Genomic DNA, 20,240 nt, shown 5'->3' on the forward strand with positions numbered 1-20,240 from the left:
TTATTTGATTATTCCCTAGGCAGCATCTCTTTACCCTGTCTTTCAAGGTCTTTCTCGCATACCATTACAAGTACAAACAACTGTTATATAGTTGTATAATAAATGCTGACCAGTAACAGTGTCAGATCATAACATGGGTTAGATTTTCTCCTTATAGTGAGATAAGCAGAATAATAGAGGTCAGCACTAGTTAGTTTTTGTGGTTAGTTACTTCCTAGTTCCTGTTTAAAAATAAAAGTGCTGATCTAAGATAACTCGTGAGCCAGCATCTGCAAATGCCTAAGTAAGCTATTAAGGAGGCTTACTGGAGTTCAGGGGCCTTGGTAGTTGAAGGTTTGGGTTCAGGTATCTGTTTTACTCCTTCAAACATTACCAAAATAAAAGCATTAAATTATAGAAGTAAGTGTAACATAATGGTGAGAGTTTAGAGTTCAATATATGCTTGTGAACTGCAGCCAATTTGCTGTCTATAGATCTGATTTTCTCATGGAAATGAGTGGGTCTAATATTAATATCAGAAGGTATACAAAGGTCATAGGAACACAATTCTCTAGGACCTTATATCTCTGCATACCATTCTCTATTCTAAATTCTTCTGTTCCCCTTAAAGTTCACCTTGCATCCTGGATGTAAGCTAGGGATACAAATTCTGGACTGCAAAAAAAAAAAAAAAAAATTCCAGCTATTAGAGGGCAATTAAATGCTAACATTTTTATATTGCTTTGCTGCCATTTAGTCATTTTTACAACCCAGATATGGTTGCCCTAGAGTAAATCGGTGCCTGGAATTGTAGACGCCAAAAAATAAGGTGGGGTAGAGCTCCATACTAGATTTTTTTTTTTTTTGCCTATTTTCCATATAGGTGCTATAGAGATTTCAGCAACCCACTCTGGAGCCATATGAATGAATCCAAAAGATTCTTCCTATGAAATGAAAAAAGGAAATGCATACATTATACAAAGGACACTATCCTTGACAAAATTTTAATACACTTATAGCGGAATATAATGTTCTTTTCTTGGAAATTTTCTTTTATTAGTCTTATTAGTCATTCAGTCTAACATGGAATGCATGATGAACATTTACTGTACTTGAAACAGTTATCATTCCTGCTTTCATTTGGAATTTATTTTGCCTTTGGTACAAATTAAAATCTCCAAATTCTTTAGGTGTAGACACTCTACATGCAAATTGGCATTAAATGCAACATATCTTTTACAGAAGTAATACAACTGAGCCTACCAGAAGATCAGAAAGTAAGCATTACAGCTGCGATAGTTGGACAAAGTGCAGTTCTAAGTTGTGCCATTCAGGGGACCTTGAGACCTCCAATCATCTGGAAGCGGAACAATGTCGCTCTGAAGAGTTTAGATTTAGAAGACATCAATGTAAGTGATTAAGGACAATTGAGCTACTTAACAGAATTATAATAAAGTTTTTGCCATACAAACTAGAGCAATCACATTTGTTAAATTGACATGTGGTCCTGAATCTTGTTCCAATTTGCTCTTGAATAAAATGGCCATTACTAGAGCTATATGGTAATTTATATACATAAAATATAAATTCTAGTTCATTGGCAGAATGGATATTGCATTTCAGTTGTAAGCAAAAGGAAGAAGATGAAGGATTTTGGATAAAGAAAAAGGTGGATTCATTTCATAGCATCAAGTAACAAACTTGAGAACAGATTAAGCAGTATTATTTTCAACTTTTACTATGTGACTCTTTCTACTATATGGATCCCCATTTTTCAGAGATGGGGATGGGAAAATCCTGCTATGAGAGAAACACACTTTAAACTTACTTAAAGAGTTACTTGGCTTTCAGGAATCATAGTATTGCCAATATAAAAGTATTCTTCACATGAGAAGTGCACCAAGACATCACAGAATGATAAACTTATATTTATTGCCTGCTAATAGGCTGTGGCTGTTATTCTCAGCAGATAGGAAAAAGTAAGAAGTGGTCCTCAGATTTCATTCATATTATTTTGTCCTACAGGTTTAACATCAAGTTACAGAATATTTACCATCAACCTTTCAGTTGTAGTGCCTTCCATAGCTAAGGAAAATCTCACTCTTTCACTATTGCTCTAAAACTCTTATGATAATTTATAAATATTTTTTTATAAAATCAAATTCATATGCAGATATTGTTAAAATTAGAGTATTCTAGCCACATCGCACCTTTGCCTATTATGTTAGATCTGGAGTTTTGCACTGTCATGATACAGCTCTTGTTTTCATAATGATCTTGGATCATTTTGTCCTGGGTCAAATGGAAGTAGCTATGGAACTGCCTGGATATACACATATAATTCATCTTCTCCTGGGATTAGTCAGTCCCTCATGCCCTGGTCATCTCCCACATAGACTATTGCAATGTGCTCTACATGGGCTACCCTTGAAAAGTATTTGGAAGCTTCAGCTGGTTCAAAATGCAGCTGCACGGGCAATTTTGGGTGCCCCAAAGATGGCACATGTTACACCTTTGCTGTGTGAACTGCATTGGGTCCCAGTTTGCTTCCGGGTCCAATTCAAGGTGTTGGTTATCACCTTTAAAGCCCTATATGACATGGGACCGGTTTACCTGAAGGACCGTCTCACCCTCATTATATCTATCTGTCCCACCTGGTCAGGCAGAAAGGGTATGCTATGGACCCCGTCGATGAAAAAATGTCGACTGATGGGATCCAGAAAGAGAGTCTTCTCTGCTGTGGCCCCCGCCTTATGGAATACTGTTCCCCCAGAGGTGAGGCAGGCCCCAACTCTCTTGTCCTTCTGGAAAGCCGTTAAGACTGGCAGGAGGCGAAAAAAGGGGTAACCAACCCTGGGGGTGGCTAGCACCTTGAAGATGCTCCCATATGTTAACATCTTACTGATCATCAACATCTTGGAAGATATTATTATTTGCATATGTGTCTGGTTTTATTCTATTTTTTACTGTATTTTATATTGTTTTTATTGCATTTTAACTAATATTTGTTGTTGTTTTATTGTGAACCACCCAGAGTCACTTTTTTGTGAGATGGGCGGTATCTAAGTTAAATAAATAAATAAATAAATAAATAAATAAATAGTCATCCAGCAGGCAGAAGAGCAGACTCTTTGCTTCTGCCACACTCTTTTCGGTTTACTTCAATAAGCACAGCAGATGGCTGCCAGATACAATGGTATGCATAGTTCTGGGCCATTCTCTGTGTTAACATTTTGCTGAAAGTTTTTCTAGCCTAATATTACCATTTTATCTAATGAATAAAAGCAAGACCTGTCCAAGACACCATGTTTTCATATTGTTGTTGGACAAACTATGTTTCCGTCCTGATGATGGAGAAGTTTTCCTGATTGATTTATATAATAAGCCAGGTTGGATGTTTGCCCATTAAGATAAACTTCCAAAGTTTCTAAATTCCATAAACTATTCTTATATTTGCATATTTATCTATGAAAACATATTAAACTTTATATTTATTTAATCTATGCCTCAATCATATGACTCAATCATAGAAGATTCTCAGCAGCTCAGAGTAAACAGAACACAATAATCAAGCAAAAAAAAAAAAATCTTAAAAATACATTAAAACAACCCACAACAATACATGGTGTCAGACTATGGAAGTCCTCTGGAAAAACTCTGTTTTCAGCTTCTTCTAGAAAACTGATAATGTTGGACATTATCATATAACAGAGGTCCAAGGGAGGCCATTTCAAAGGAGTGGCCCCATCATGGAGAAACAACACCTCTGAACTTTGGAAACATAGGACATTCCAAGGCCATCACAGCATTTCTTCTGTCTACAACCCTTAATTATGGAGTGTTGCATCAAAGATGCAAATATAAATAATTCTTATTCCATATTGCAGTTTATTTGCCCTGTGCTCAATATCATTCAGTGAAATCTTGCAAATTTATCAGAGCTTGGAGAGAGATGATAAATAGTCTTGGGTGTTATAAGCATCATATGAGTTAAACTGCAAATGTTTACAATGCAATAATGGACTTTTAAAAAGACATTGAAAAATGATGGTAGCATTTTAACAGAGTGCAAACCCAGGACAAGTCATATAATGTATAAACAAAATGAAGCTTATATTACCGGTTTAGCATTTCTGAAATGTAAGGACATTAGGATGTCCTTAATATTTCAATTATTTTCCATATAGTCTTTCCTCTTCACAGATTTCAGCACTACTATAAGCATGTTGTGTTTTCAAGCAATGATTTAAGCATAAAGTTAGAAAAGATGCTGTCAAGGATCATGTAAAAATTAAATGTTCTTAATCCTGGGTGATTCTGATTTGCTATTTTTGTCATCTGAGGTAGCTCATAAATTGATGACTGCCATGACAATCTTGACAATGTCACTTGCGAAACATTAGGTCTGGGTTTTACCTCAGAGCAAATGAAATGTATTCTGGTTCTGGGCAAATTTCTGTTAGTACTGATTTCTGTTAGTAAGTGATCTGTTAGGACAGATCACTTGCTTATGACCATGGGGTTAACTGGAGCCACCAACTCCTGAAAGGAGGCTAGGCTAATGATGGTTGACCTCATGTGCCTGATGGAGGGTTTCCAGATGTGAGCTTCCCAATCATTTGGAGGGTAGCTCTGTTGGATGCTTGGTTAACCACTGGAGAATAGAAATGACTCAGGTGCTAGACAGCATTGCACTTGAGTAGCCTCTCCTCATCCACCAGTTGCAAGAGGATTTTTATTCTCTGAATAACTTTGCGAAATGAAGGATGAAGAGATGCCTGGAGTGATGATGCTTGAAAATGAAGAATGAGTATGACCAGAAACAGATACAAGCTGAAATTCATTGCATCTGTGGAATGTTAAGACACTTGTACTGTTTAAACTGATTTGGATCATATTAGCAAAGGACTGTCTGGAAGATCTACCAAGAATTGTGCATGATCTCCATCATTTCTTTGATAAAAATGTTCACATTCAGTCTGAGCTAGAAGCTGGATAGATAGGATTTCCTGAGATAATAAAGGAAACCTCTGTCCTATTCTAGATGGACTGGCAAACCCATTGATGGGTAACACCAGATCTGTGGAGTATAAATTAGGCAAAAAAAACCCTGAAACTTGTGGATGTGATTTAAATACAGCCAAAAAGAGCAAGTCTGTTGCAGTTTGTTAGTCTGGGGCCAAAGATGCTCATGATATGCAGGCCACAGTTCCATTTTCAGGATAAGGAATTGGAGAAATTAGGAATGAAAGAGAAACAGTTGTGCAGAATTGTTTCTAACAGGAAGACAGAACATAGGAAATATTCTTAAATAGCTGGAGTGTGATGCCTTTCCTAATTAGAGGAGTTGGCACTTTTTCCTGTAAAGTGCTCCACTGCTTAGCCCTTTTTAGTTGATGGTGCATTTTTGGCCTTGGCACTCTCCCAAGTTCAGGATCTGACTCTTTATTCCCTGAACTGGTAAACTGTATGGGGTCTCAGGCATTATTTTCAGGTGTCTAACAGTTTATTGACTTCCCAGCTGTGAGTCTACCAGGTTCTCCTCTTCAGTTTCAGAATCAAAAGTCTATGACAAGAATGGCAATGATAACTATGATTTGGTCTTTTCAAATCTGCATATTTTAAAGAAGCAGAGTCTTTTATGATGGTAGATTTGACCTCTGTCTTGCCATTGATCTACTTTATTCCTTTCCTTCTTGGGTAGTAAAGAGAACAAGAATTTGGACACAGGCTATAATCAATGCCTCCTTGTGGCCTGCCCTGGATCCAAAAATGTTGGACAACTATTCCACCATAGGGTAAATTATTCCCTCAGGGAAGGTTGCTAGTCAGATTTGTATCATCAAAGGTCCCCTGAAGAATTTTTCAAAATTCTCTCCTATTAAAATACACAATTTAATTGACAGAATAGTCTTAATCCTGTTTCAGTGGGGATTATTCCTTAGTAAGTAAGCATAGGAGTGCAGTCTGATGTTGATTATTTTGTCTTTAACACAGTTAAATCATGTAGTGGTTGCTAGAAAAAATATTAAAAAGCAGAAAGATGGATGAATTATAAATAGTGCATACCCATGAATTGAGATACAATCTGCTTTTGGGTTTTTGAACAAAGAGTATAGCTGATCCAGATAAGTTAAACCGAAGCATTATTGTGTGGATGCCCTTGTTACAGTATGTGAAGCTATTTGGAAGTGTAGCTGTAATGTTTCTTTTGTATGAAGTGGTGGCTTTTGTTGCAGCTCTGTTATAAATTAAATACCCTCCTACATTTTGACACCTATTAAAATGTCCAGCTTTGAACTTTTGTGCACATAGCTGTGATGAAATCATTTCTTTACTTTTCGCTTAAATAGAAATTAAAGCCCAAGGGAGCGGCGGAGTAATTGGATAAGACCACTGAGGAGAACTGTGCTTCTAAATTGCACGGTGGAACATATATGTAACAGTTAGAGATGCAGAACTTCAAATAAATGCATTCAGAGAGAATGTGCTATGCAGTGGGTTATGCAGCACTTTAAATACCTATTCATTTGTTGTACTTTCAAAGGCAATTTCAGCACTTAAAAAGTCTCAGCCTTAGCACAACTGCTTATGTCTCTAGAAGCCTTTGTTTGTAGTTCTACTTATATTATGAATTATGGTACATTTGTTTAGCAGTGACAGCTGACTTTATATCACAGAACAAAAGCCACATGTAACTGTATTGTCAGGTGCAGCATGTCATCAATGAAATAATTATAGTAATCATATCAGGGCAAATGATCAGAAAAGACAGGCAGACAATAGACGATGAAGAATGAACTCTAGAACATTTCTGTGACACAGAAAGGTGATTTATTTTTGTTTTGCTATTTCACCTGTATTGCCACAGATGAAAGAGTGGGCAGCATCCACAAGAACTCGATGAACTTTTGCAAGTGGCTTAGATTGTTTTAGGGATACGAAGTGAAAATATATTATATTCCCTTATCGAAATTAGGCTTGGACTTCAAGTGCTGATAAACATTTAATTATTTAATTTTAACAAATCCATTTGATTGGAGAAGATAATCCTTATTTCTTTTATTTATGGTGCAGTCTGTTTACATTCTTTCATGGAGCTGAATGAAACTGAGCCTACCCCTTTCTGCGTAACCCCATCCCTTTTTATTTTTTAATTTTGCTTTATTTCTACAACTATGATTTAAATTCTGTTCATAGCTATCATAAAGCATGACATGTACTCCACTCCTATGCAGGGCTATTTGCATATAAATTCCACCGAGGGCTCACCCATAAATCCTGCTGGCCACTTTCTGATTCTGGAGGTCATGAATGCAAGACATTTTTCTCAAGCTGTCCCCGGCTTGCTTCTCATCAAGTAGCAGTTTCCACTGCTGCCAGCACAAGCGATGATACATGTTCTGTCTGCTGTGCTTCACTTTGTTGTAGGCTGTGCTTCCACTCCAGCTGGCTAGCGCATTCGTGATTGACAAGCTCCTGTCTTTTCCGGCCACTGGTTGCTGCTTTTGATGGACATTTTGTCTTGGGTTGCTTTACTAACATGGTCCCCATGATTTTTGGGGCCTGGCTTTGCTCTTGCTCTTTCCTAACCAGACCACTGATCCAATAGTGAACTGGTGAAACAATGCACCTTTATTTTTGTGAACCAGGGAAATAGTGGAGCTTTTCCATTTCTTTTTCCATTGGTTTTAGTGCACTGACCTAAAAGCAGGAGGGGCAGAAACGCAGAGTGGCTGATAGCTAGGAAAAGAAGGCAGGAAAAAAGAGAGAGGGAAATGGAAGGATCTGATCTGTCTGTGTGTGTGTGTGTCCATGTGTCCATGTCTGTGTGTGTGTGTGTGTGTGTGTGTGAGTGAGAGAGAGAGAGAGAGAGAGAGATGGATAACTAGAGGAAGAAAGAAAGCAAACCTCCACCAATGTCCGTTTGGGTAGCTCACCCTTCACATCTATTAAGCATTGCTTTATAAATACACACACACACACACACATACAGTGTGTGTGTGTATGTGTACGTATATATATATATATATACACACACAGACACACACACAGTGTGCATGTATGTGTGTGTGTGTGTGTGTGTGTGTTTATTTCTTATTAGTGTAGCTCTACATATTTCTGCAACCCTCTGTGGCATTTTTTCCCACTCAGTTCCAAGCAGTTTACACATCATATTCTTACATCCACTTTCTACTCATTCTGTTAGGATATTAATCTAATAGTTTTTCATACAGGACTAGTATTTTCTTTTCCTGCAGTCACACTGTTTTCGTTTTATCTTAATTCACTTTCCTTTTCATCCATATCTATTTTTCTCAAGATCAGACCAAAAAACAGTCTATTCCACATTCAGAACCTGTCATCACCCATGTATCCTTACTGAATTTTTATCATAAATGATCAAATCAGTCACTCTTTAGAGTTACGCTTATTCATTTCCCATATCTTTGCATGAATAGACATGCTTAAACCATGCATTCAAAACATTTTTATACACAGATAGATACTAGTTACCAATCTCATTTATTAATGGATCTCCGAGTCACTTTTTCTGTACTGCTGCATTTCATTCTCACACATCTATTTGTGCCACCTAATAGATGTTCCAAATCGCAATCTCCCATATTTCATTGTTTTCCCAGATAAGCTTATAGATATATAGCTCTACCTTCTCCCCTCCCCATTGGCATAATTTTGGTGAATTAAGACTTTCACATACTATACTATTGCTTCATAAGATAAAGATGATGTAGACAAGGTTATTAGCTTTTGTGATAAATAACAGTAAAAAAAAGTTGGGGCACATTTCATCCAGTATGCCACAAGTGCAAGCAAAGCCCACTTTTACCTCAAGAATATTTAATGCCATTCTAGGAAAGCTAATAACTTTAATCTACATTACTTTGCTAATCACAACACAATGTGGCCTGTATTCCATATAAGAGGAGGCTTATGCATTCTGATATCCACTCCAAATGCAATACATTTGGTATTATATGTTCACTTATTACATTGTGTGTGTGTGTGTGTATTTCAGTCAGTCAGTCATGCCAGAAGCTACACTCCCAAAAATTATATAGCCAGAAAAGTATAAATATATATAAAGAAATTATCAATTAAAATTGCTTTTAAATTAGGGTACCCCATTTATAAAATTAACTGATTCACATCTTCATAAACTGTCCATACTCTCTCTTACACATGGGAAAAAACCCACATGTAAACACAAGCAGACATACACATCCCCCTCTCTACTTCCAGCAGAAACAAAAGTTGTATTGAGAAGGGAAGAAAAGTGGGAGTGGAAAGGAATAACTGAATCATGAGATGGGAGAAAAAGATGACTTCTCTTTCTCCCTCCCTTTCTCTCGCTCTCACTAAACTTTTCATTTTGTTTAAAAGAGTTTCTGACACTCTGGGCAATTTTAGATCTATTTTTGTCCTTTTCTTAAACAAAGCAAAAGCTGCCTTCTGATTCTGTGCATTTATGTAGATCGTTTTCTAGGCAATTTCATGTTATTTTGATGCCTGTTCTATTTATTTTTAAGTCCAGGAAAGAAAACAATTGGCTGGCTTTGCTTCAGTAGAAATGTGTGGCGATTCCTTCCCCAATAAGGGGTTAAGGATCAAACAGTCACTTCCCCGTCAGGATTACTTTCATCCAAATTATTCTTATAAAACTATAACATCTGGAGAAAACTTCTATGAAATATCTATTTATATAACCTGTTCCAACTTCTTCCTTCAGGACAGCGCTACAGAGCACCATATTCACATCTAGACATCGGAATAGTTTTTCCCATGCCATTGCTCTGTTAAATACTATATGACTTGATATGTACTGGACAGTGGCTTCTCCCTTTGAAAAAGTTATTTTACTGGGCAGTGCTATTGTTACTGTTTATTATTTTTCTGTTGCTATCCAAACGCACCGTTGATCTTGCTGTTCGTCACCGAAGACAAATTCCTTGTATATATTTTATACTTGGTCATTAAAGTATTTTGTATCTTTGTATCTTGTATTTAATTTGCTTCAGGTACAAGGTAGAACCCGGTGAGACACCACAGATTAATGACCATGGTTCAGGCAGAAGTACCCTGGCACCAATTTATCAAATCAGCAATATCACTGTAAAACAATTCTAAATTCCATCCCAGCCTCATACTCCAGAAGAATTATACAGAGATAGTATCAAAACTGTGAAAAGATCCAGCAAAAGTAATAGGGAAACACTCTTCCTATCAAATTCCTGGCAGGGATTACCACTGAAGTAACTAAAGCGAATTCTCCTGTATCCCATAATCAGGCCTGAAGCCATATGTAAATAGAATGTAAACTAAATAATGAACATTATTGCCAAACTGCTAGATCTGAAATGTCACCAGATCTTCTAAAGTCTAATTCGATATAGTAGAATTCACAGGTAACTTTTAAGCATCATGTCCGCTGCTTTTAGACATTATGTAATTCACCTTGACATTAAAAAAAAAAAAAAATTACTAGTCATATTCATTGATTCAGTACCTGGTCATTTTTATAAGTATAAGGGACCAGCACATAAATGTCTCACCTTTACAATAACCTTACTCACATTTGCAGGTTTTATCCTTTATAACTGGACAAGTAAGAGACTTATTTCAGCTGGACCCTTTCAAATTATGGTAACCAAGTCAGCATGGATATGGGTATTTTTATTTTTGTTTTTCCTAGTAATCAAACAGACATCCAGCAGAAATATATTCAGCCTAGATGAGTTATCTCTGAGGTCTTTCTCCAATAAGAGACTGTTTGAGAGCCCTGCCTGCTTTGCTGTTTAATTCTAAATATATTTAAATGCAGACTTTCAAGTAGGTCTTCTAACAAGAATACACAGTTTACTAAGCATAGCAACAATCTGAAATAAAATATGGAATTAAAAGTATCCATAGAAAAATTATAGTGTATTTTCAAAGATACAGAGGCAATTTATGCATGAACGTGGCCAGGATCAACATTTCTAAAAATATTTCCAAACCACCATGCAATCTTTAGCTACTGCTACAGGTCACCCACACAAATGTTTCACCCACCATTAATTAACACTCAGGAAGAATGCATGTAAAATCAACAGCATCAGGCTTTGCAAGACTGACACACAATGAATTACTTATCTAGATTAATCCATGCTTAATTTGCAAGTTTTGATAGGATTGTAGCTCAAGTGGACAGAATATCTGGCATACTTTTCAGTGTATGGTGTTTAACATTTTTCTAAATTAATCTGCTCACTGATCTGTCTCTGCTGCTAGTAAGACATATTCCAGTTGCTTTAAACATTATTGATGATCACCTTTCACTCAACTGATTTCTCTTTCTTCAATCCAAGTTCCCCAGCATATGTAAATGTTATCAGTTTCCTGTGCATTCTTTCTTAGTTGTCATTTTTGTACTGAGTTAAAATCCATCTAAATACCATAGTACTAATTTTTCCTTTTTGCAATTTTGAACAGGCTTCATTCATAGGCAGAGTTTTATTTCAGTGACAGCATGCCATCCATATTCAAATACTTTCTGTTAACTAACTTCTCATATGCATGTTCTGGTAAAGGGATGGAGGGAAAACCCAAGTCCATTGCATGGTTTTGATACCTTGATTTCTCTGAATGGTATATTTTTTAAAACATTTGCTATTCAGTTCAAATTCATCTAGTACTATTAACAAACAAATGTCTGGATATACATTTTTTAATTGCATTGACCAGTTCTCTGTGGGAAACCTAAATTCAGTTTACATGACAAATTATTTCTCAGAACAAATATTGAAAATGTTTGCATTTTCCAGTTTACTCTCAGGATATGTGCAATAATTCCCAAAGTAGTTCCTTTATTCATCCATCTGGCTCTCATTCCATTTGGATTTAAATGGATATGATTAGATTTGAGGTGTTAGTGTGATTTTTTGAAATATTACATAAATTGAATTATCACCATTTAATACTTTCTTTCAAATTTTATATAACAATATGGGCTTGTGAAAAACTTCATATGCTGCAGATCAGCCTCCATATATTGATAGTAGTTACACATGATATTGTTTGAGTCCAGTTGCAATGAAAAAATACTAGGATAAAACTCTGCTAGAAGAAAGTGTACTTCCAATATCATAATAAAACAACTTTTTCTTGAGCAAACTATATTTGGTGCTGTATTACAAGGAAGATTTTACAGTACTGGAGTACACATAAAAAAAATAATATGTATAAATATAATGCTGCATATTATGCTTAAGATCAATGTGTTAAATATCACATTCAAATAAGAACGTTTTTTTTTTTAATTTTAAAAAGTTTGCAAACATTTTTTGAAAGGAAAACATATCCTGATTCAAATATGGCCAAGGTTTTTTTTCCAGGAATTTACTGGCCTTATTGATCATTAATAACTCATCCATGATGAGTTATTCATGATCAATAGATCATTAATATGCTATTAATGATAGATCATATTTACTGGAGTTTCCTTTTCATATTGGTATCAGGTTAGCATTTCATTGTAGTTGTATACAGAGATCTCATATAGCCAAATGTCTCAGAATGTAAATTAAATTACTTGTACAATACCAATTTATATAACAGACTGGGAGTGGAAAACTGAAAATAGACCTTCACTTCAGAAATGCACTTGAGAAGTCAGTGAATCTACATTAACAAAAAAAAATAAAAAATCCAATATAGTCTATTTTCATCACAGGACACATTTTTTTCCACATATTGTCATCAAATACTGCCTGCTAACTTATAAATGTCAGCTCTGCCATTATTTCCTACATATGGCTTTGCTAACATCTCAGCAGGCCCCATCTCAGCTTCCTATTTGGTTCCTTCTTCTCCTAAAAGTAGTTGTTTAGTTTACCAAGCTCAACTGCCACAAGATATAGAGTACCTGAATCATAGTTTGATAATAGTCTATGTGTTATGCTTAGTCAGTTTCAAGTATTGCATTTAAAAAAAAAATGTTAGTAATTTATGCCATATTGCCCTTCCTTCCTCTGAAAGCAAGTTATAAAAAAGTAAGTAGATAAGTCCTGTTACATCTTTAGGGTGGGTTTAGAGAAAGATGGTCTGAAACTTTTTTTTTCTTAACATAGCACTATTAAATAGATAATAGATCACAAGTTTTTCTGAATTATGTGAGGGTAGCTTCCCATATTAAAATTTTGCATTAATACATAATTTGCACATAAGTTGAAAAAGCAGAAAATTGGAAGGCTAATTTGGAATTACATTGTGTGCCAAATGAAGTCAAGGTCTTTAAAGTTCATGTTTATTGAATCAGTTGTACCTATGAAGCATGTCCCATGGAGAAATTTTTAGTATAGTTATGTAGGACACATGTTTTCAATCACATTTGCAAAGTACTTCTCCATGTTTAGGGGATAATTTATCTCGAAATACAAATCCCTAATAATAAGGGTAGGAGGCATAAGGCAACCTTGTATCATTGTGACCCTCATACTATTTTGTTGGAGGACAAGCTGCTGTTTCTCCAGTATAGTTGCTCCTGCAATCAGCACTCTAATCAGAATATAAGGATGCCAGAATGTATAATAAGGCACTTTTCATGTAGGTAGTGGAGTGCCCAATGCAAAGGACTTAAGGATCAATAGATATAACAACAAACTTTTTTTTCCAGAAAATTAAGTTCCATTGAACAGCAGGCTTTTGAAGACTTCCCAGGTACAGCAAGATGAGGGAAAGAGGAGATTACAGAATGAATAGTATGGCTGGATGCAATTTCAGCTTTAAAGGACACAGACAGAAGAGAAAAAAACTGCAAGTTTTAAAAAACCATTGGAAGAACTATTACTCAGAGAGATAACTTTACCCATTCTTCCTTTAACTTCTATATAAAATCAGCTAATGAACTAAATTTCTAAAGTTTAGTTCACTTAACTACTGTTTTCACTTATTAGAAAAATAATAAAAACATAGATAAGAATCCTTTAAAACCTCTTATATATGCATACTTCTTCTAATTTATGCATTTGTATGCAATCTTCCATGAACAGGTAGTCCTTGAGTTACGATGGCAATTAAGACCATACTTTCATCACTAAGCAATGTAGTTATAAAGCTCGATATCACGTGACCACATCGCTTAGTGATGGCAATCCTAGCACTCCCCATTGCCTTCATTAACCAAATCCCACTGGTCGTTAGCTGAGGACCCACCCCAATCCAAGCCATTCCCAGCTTGGTCCGTCCAGCTCCAAGCCTCAGTTCTTCCAAGGTAAGGGACTACCTCCCCTTCAACTCTCCCCTACTGTCTATTCCCCCCCCCCCAACTCTGCCCTTTTAGTTACCCTGGGGCTGCTTGCTGCACTGCGGCTCTAGGGCCAGAAGAAGCCCCTGAGAGCAGTGCGGCAAGAAGCCACAGCCATTCCTGGAAGCCTAGGCCACCCAACAGCGCAGCATGAAGCCACAGCCACCCCTTCCTACCCCAGCCCAGCAGCACAAAGCCCTAGCTATAGCCACCCTTGCCACCCTGCGCTCCAAGACCCCTGATGCCCTGCATTCTGCTGCCCCCAGTTGACCTTCACCCTCTTCTTGCTCCTGCTGTTGACTAGGCATGCCCAGATGGCCCTTTGCGAGGCAGTTGCAAGGCCTTCTTCCCCAGGTCTCACAAGGAAACTGCTGTGCATGACCTTGGGAAGAAAGCCTCATGAAGACATAAGCTGCCTCGTGAAGGGCCAGCTCAAGCGTGCTTAGTCAGCAATAGGAGGAAGAAGATGGCAAAGGTCAGCTGGGGCAGTGGAGCACAAGGTGGCAGGGGCCCACAGGGTGGCAGGAGCAGTGGAGCACAGTTCAGGGGCCCAAAAGAGCAAAGATGAGCGGAGAAAGGTGAGTGGAGGGAGTTGAAGCACCCCTGGGTTGTAAGTGCAGATGGGCTACCAAGCACCCAAATTTTGATCACATGATTGCGGGGGCACTTGTTGACTTCATGTTATAAGTTACTTTCTTAGGGTTACCTTGTTGACCATTATGCAAAACAGAATGCAAGACCAGATAGGTCATTGGGCAGATCAAGGTTACTTTATGTTCTTAAATATATCTGATAAAATGGACTCTAATCCATAAAATCATATGCATACAAAGTTTATTAGTCTTCAAGGTACTATGGGATATGTGGTTTTCTTTCATGTCTGTTTAATTCATTTTATCAGTAACACTGAATATTAGGGATGTGCTCTTATTGGGTGTGAAGTACATGGTGTAGAATGGCTTGAGGCAGAATATCTAGCAAGCCTGCCCTTGATTCCAAAGCCTTCATGGAATTTCTCTTCCATATGAAGTCCTTGAGCTCAGGATGTTGGGTGATGCCATATTCCAATGCAGGGGAAAAAATGAAGAACTTTTGGCATTTGCTCAAGAAAACACTTGATGTACAGCAGTAGAAAGAGAGAGGAAATGGAAATAGAAGGATTTGATTCAAGGATCAACAAGTCAGTCATCACATCAGAAAGACATAGTTGGTTTTCATAGTGGAAGCCTTTGGGGATTAATATTTAATATTACTGTAGTCATACTTCATTGTATGGGTCTATCGTTCCTTTAAAGTTCATCCCTGCCTAATTAAAAAATGTTGTGGGTACCATTAGCATTTATGTTTTCCCCATGATAGATATTAAGGAGAAGGAGACCTGTTCTTTCCAACTTACTGAGAAATTAAAATTAGATCAGCATGACCTATAGAATCCATACCAACACAAGAATGTTAGCTATGTCTGGAGTTAAAGATCTGGCCATGATGTTGGTTGGGTAGCCTTTCACAGATCTATTGTGTGTTATTTCTTGCAGGCCATATGTGCTAATCAAATTACTTTCTGCCCCAACAGTCAAGCAAATACAATGACTTGCTGATCCACACGTAAATCAGTTTAGGATAAAATTCTTATAAGGCTTTGTGAAATGCATTTATATATTACTTTTTATATAATTTGTGGGATAAAAAGTAAGTTCTTAAAACCAACTCTCCTACTATATTATTTCACTTTATGAAAGGTTGATGCTGTAATGAGTTACATGACCTATCAGAAAGTATTATTGTTAGGAATATAATTAGAATTACATGTAATTGAAATGAGAGGTTATTAAATGACATCGTGGAATAGAACGAAATGTCTGCATTTTCTTGTACAGAATAAGGATTAGGCTAAATGTGTTGGTTTGTCTACATTTCAGTAACCCAAATATACATTGCATTAAATATTTTTATTCTTCCATAATGATCATTTTCAATTAGGTGCTGTGGCATTCAGGGAGCAAAAGTAAAATGTTGAGATAATAATCGATTAAAAGCATTCTAACATGATTCTTTACCGTGATTTAATAACCCTGTTTTAACTGCTGCTTTGATCCTGTTGGGACACCCCTCCTCCCATTTTTTTAAAAAGCAAAAATGACAATTGTCCCTCAATTCTGCCTAGTAACAGTTGGGGTTGGAGAGAAAGTTGTTTATTTAATCTTTTAATATAAATTCATCTAATTTTGTAGTACTAGCTGGGCCTCAATGGATAGAAAAGGGTTTACACTGCAGTCAGTCATTTTTGTTTAATTTATCTGTTTGCTTTGTACATTAATATGCTTGCTAACACTTAAGTGGTGGCTGTTCGTTTGTTAGTTTGTTTTGTTCCTCTGAGTCCCTGCACTTTCCCTGGCAAATATTTGGACCCAGCTGGCTTCATGCTTAAAGTGGGATTGAACTCACGGCCTTTCAGTTTCTAGTTTGGTGTCTCAACTACTACACCTAGCTGTATCTCCAAATAGTGGCTTACAGAAATATAAACATTCAAAACTCCACAGTCAGCAGCATACGTTTAACTCTACAATATGTAAATAAAAAGGTATGCATTAGACTTCCTCTTAAACTGTAATAAGGAGGGCATAAGCTTCAATTCCGATGGTAATTTACTCCATGGTATGCCTCACCACAGAAAGAAGCAGAATTGACTACCAATATTAAATTTACCCATGGTGAGACTTGTATAAAATGCTTCACTGATGTCAACCCTTTGGGGGATTACAAGAGAGGAAGTAGACACACAATGGGGAATACACCTTAAAAGGAATGTGGTGGCACTGGAAGCCCAGAGTGTGCTTGGGATTGGGACTCAGAAGCATGCAATACAAACAGTCCAGTGTATTCCCCATTACGTGCCTGCTTACTCTCTTGAAATCCCTTCTTCTCCAATGAATGTAAATAGAAACATTAATTCCCGTCTTGTTAATTACCCCAGTGCCACCAGTATCAAAGGGCCCCTGAGTGGAGAAAAGGAAAGCACAGTAATGATCTTGTGATTTCCCATTTAGTGACTGCTTTGCTTAATGACAGAGGTGCTGTTCCCAGTTGTGGTCACTAAATGAGGACTATCTCACATATTCCCTTTCGTGATAAACAATGTTATACAAATCACAGAAAATGAGTAACAAGTAGTAAGCTCAGGAAATTAAAAGCAGAAGATATGAGAAAAGTAAATTTAATTATATAGAGTTTATGTCAACACTATTCATTGGATATTACTATACCCTTTCTATTCTTGCTAACCATCCTTGCTACTACCATACCCATACACTAATTGGTAGATTATATTTTGTTTTTATGAAAGTTATTGAGTTTAAAATATTGTAACCCTGACTTACAGAAAGATAACAGACTTTTCTGATAAATCAGGAGAATTTTGCATGCTATGAAATCTAATGCAGGGACCATATTTCCCTAATTTCATTGCCTATGGAATGAATGACACTCCTATGGAGAATTGTAATTTGAATGCTTTTACATTTTTTAAAAAAGAACTTCATTTTACAATTCATCAAGGATTTCATGAGCTTTGGTATGTTCTCGTAGACTTGGTTATTTTTTTAGGTTTGTTCCTAAATACCAGTGTTGGTCATGATTTCTTATTCATATCTCACTCCTCAGTTCAGGTCTCATGCTTTCTCATTTGTCCTTTGTCTCTGCCTTAGTATTTAGTTCCACCTCACAGCTATGTCACATGACTTCTGATGCCTGTCTTACTTTATCCTGTCGATCAGAAAACAGCCCCTTAATAGCTACATCCTGATGCATTTTTTCAGAGTCAAAAGGTATTCTTCTCAAGAGGAATCATAGTTAGAAGCATTACATTCCTGCTAAAGTGTTAAAACTATCGTTCACATTTCAGTTTCTCTGTTTTCACATTGCACCAAAAAGGTAATGGGAATTCAATTCAAAGTATGCTTTGCATGAGTTCCCTTGAAAACCAACAAATTGAATAAAGGGATTCACATACGGCCTATGTATAATAACTTAACTGAACAACTTATTGGAATCAAGATTGAACAAGTGCAGCTTTGTTGATTCCTTGTCTTTTTGTGGCTTTTGTTACTTTCAGTCATGACATTCTTTCAGTTTCTTTAGCTAATTGGGAATTGGGAGTCTGATAAATACATTCCAGTAATTGTAGGTGGTGTTTCTTTGTCAACTTTTGTTCAACCTGAAACAGAAAACTCAAGAATTAAAAAATTGTCATTTATCATAATAATAAGTTGTGACCCCAATTAAAGATATAGATGAAATGTATTTAACACAGCATTATAAAATGGGAGGGTATCATCATCATCATCATCAATAAATTACGCTGTTGCCTTCAGGACATCTGAGATTTGATGTAGAGTGATCTGATGTCTTATTCAGACTTGTTAACAAACTTGTGAGCTAGTGTTAATGTTTTAAATGCATATAATATATTAGTCTCTATTAACAGATACAAACCAAACCATTGTAGCACACCAATAAAACAGATAATATTAAATCCATTCAGTTGAACAGTAAGGTGCAGCATTGTGCCACTAAATTAGACAAAAGAACTATTCATGTTGTCCTAATCTAAAGATCAAAGTTAAACATTTATATTTAGCACCCTCGAAGTTTAATTGGTATATTCAGAATTTGCTTTGGATTTTGCATTTATATTACAACTAGATGGTTCTTACTGCTGTCAATTTCTTAATTCTCACTGAAGAGCATTAAGCCATTCATTCGAGCTGGTTATTCTTTCCTAAGAAGAAAGTTATAATGAGTGTCAGATCTGGATAAGTCCTGAATGTAATTAAGTATCCAGGCTACTGTATATATTTTTTTCCACTATTTTCTGGGCATGAGAGAAGGTTCCCATAAGAAAAGGCTAATGTTAACAGTGGAAACATTTCCGTGTATTTAATATTGCCAATATTTAATAGAATTTTTTTAATATATATTTTCAACAATACTGTTGTACTCTGTAATATTTTGGTTTTTGGAAAATAAGGCACCCTGAATTATCACAAGATGCCCATTTATGATTATTGCAGATTAATAATGTTGCAATACATGTGTAAACAATTCATAGTTTGGGGACTAAATAATAGATGAGCAAAGAAGGGTAAATCACAAACCCAAAGAAACTCATAACACTAATTCATGATGCAGTATAATTTAAAGGATCTGAAACAAGTTTTTTTTCTTCCTGACATCCCACAATATCCCTGCATTGCAAGCATATTTACTTATTTATGTTTCATGGCTTTTCCCAGATAAAGAGTTATATTTTGGTTGTTAGTATACATTCTGTGTTGGAAAGTCTTAGCTTCTATCACCAAGTTACAATTTCCACAGTTGAACACGATTGCTAAAAGAAATCAAGTTTGTGTTTGCAGGATTTCAAGGATTACTGAGATATAGATTATAAACTGCACACAGAAATATTATATGAAAATACCTTGGACTTGATATTGGGGTTCAGTGAAACTAAAGAACCATTAAAGGGGCTGCAGTGCCCATCCAGAGTTTGGGATGTGGGAAGTGTAGGTAGCTCACACAAAGAGAAGTACAGAGGAACCACTTGTCTGAAGATGGGACTTGCTTTTCATTTAAACACAATGCTTGGTCTACCCTCCTCAAGGCTGTATTTTTACTGATACAAAACATTAATCATTTGCTCACAAGAAAGGACAGAATATATTTTCCATTCTGTTCTATAGCAAAATGATTTTGTAGTGTTGTTGTATGTAAAATAGATTCTTCTTTTAAATGTATGTATGTGCATGCTCCAAGATTGTATTGCACAAAAAACAGGGCTACAGCCCTACGGCCCATTATAGATCTGATTTGAAGTAATATTCTCAGTTGGTAGACAATACTTATGGGAGGCTGTTAGTAGTGAAAAGTTAGTGGATCAGTGATATAGATTCTAAGAAAA

The 20,240-nt window shown here is 36.3% G+C and overlaps 1 protein-coding gene across 1 annotated transcript in view; it reads left to right on the forward strand.

The window, feature by feature from the left end:
- FSTL5 (follistatin like 5) overlaps positions 1-20,240 on the forward strand; it is a 372,757-nt gene that overhangs the window by 252,492 nt on the left and 100,025 nt on the right. The window contains exon 7 of the mRNA XM_088132701.1: positions 1,222-1,388. Within this exon, the coding sequence (XP_087988827.1) occupies positions 1,222-1,388 (167 nt within the window). The remainder of the gene's footprint in view (positions 1-1,221; positions 1,389-20,240) is intronic.

This window comes from Python bivittatus, unplaced genomic scaffold (genome assembly GCF_059951505.1).
Source record: "Python bivittatus isolate LINGU-HERP-01145 unplaced genomic scaffold, Pbiv_v1 ctg000070_np1212, whole genome shotgun sequence".
Classification (NCBI taxonomy): Eukaryota; Metazoa; Chordata; class Lepidosauria; order Squamata; family Pythonidae; genus Python; species Python bivittatus.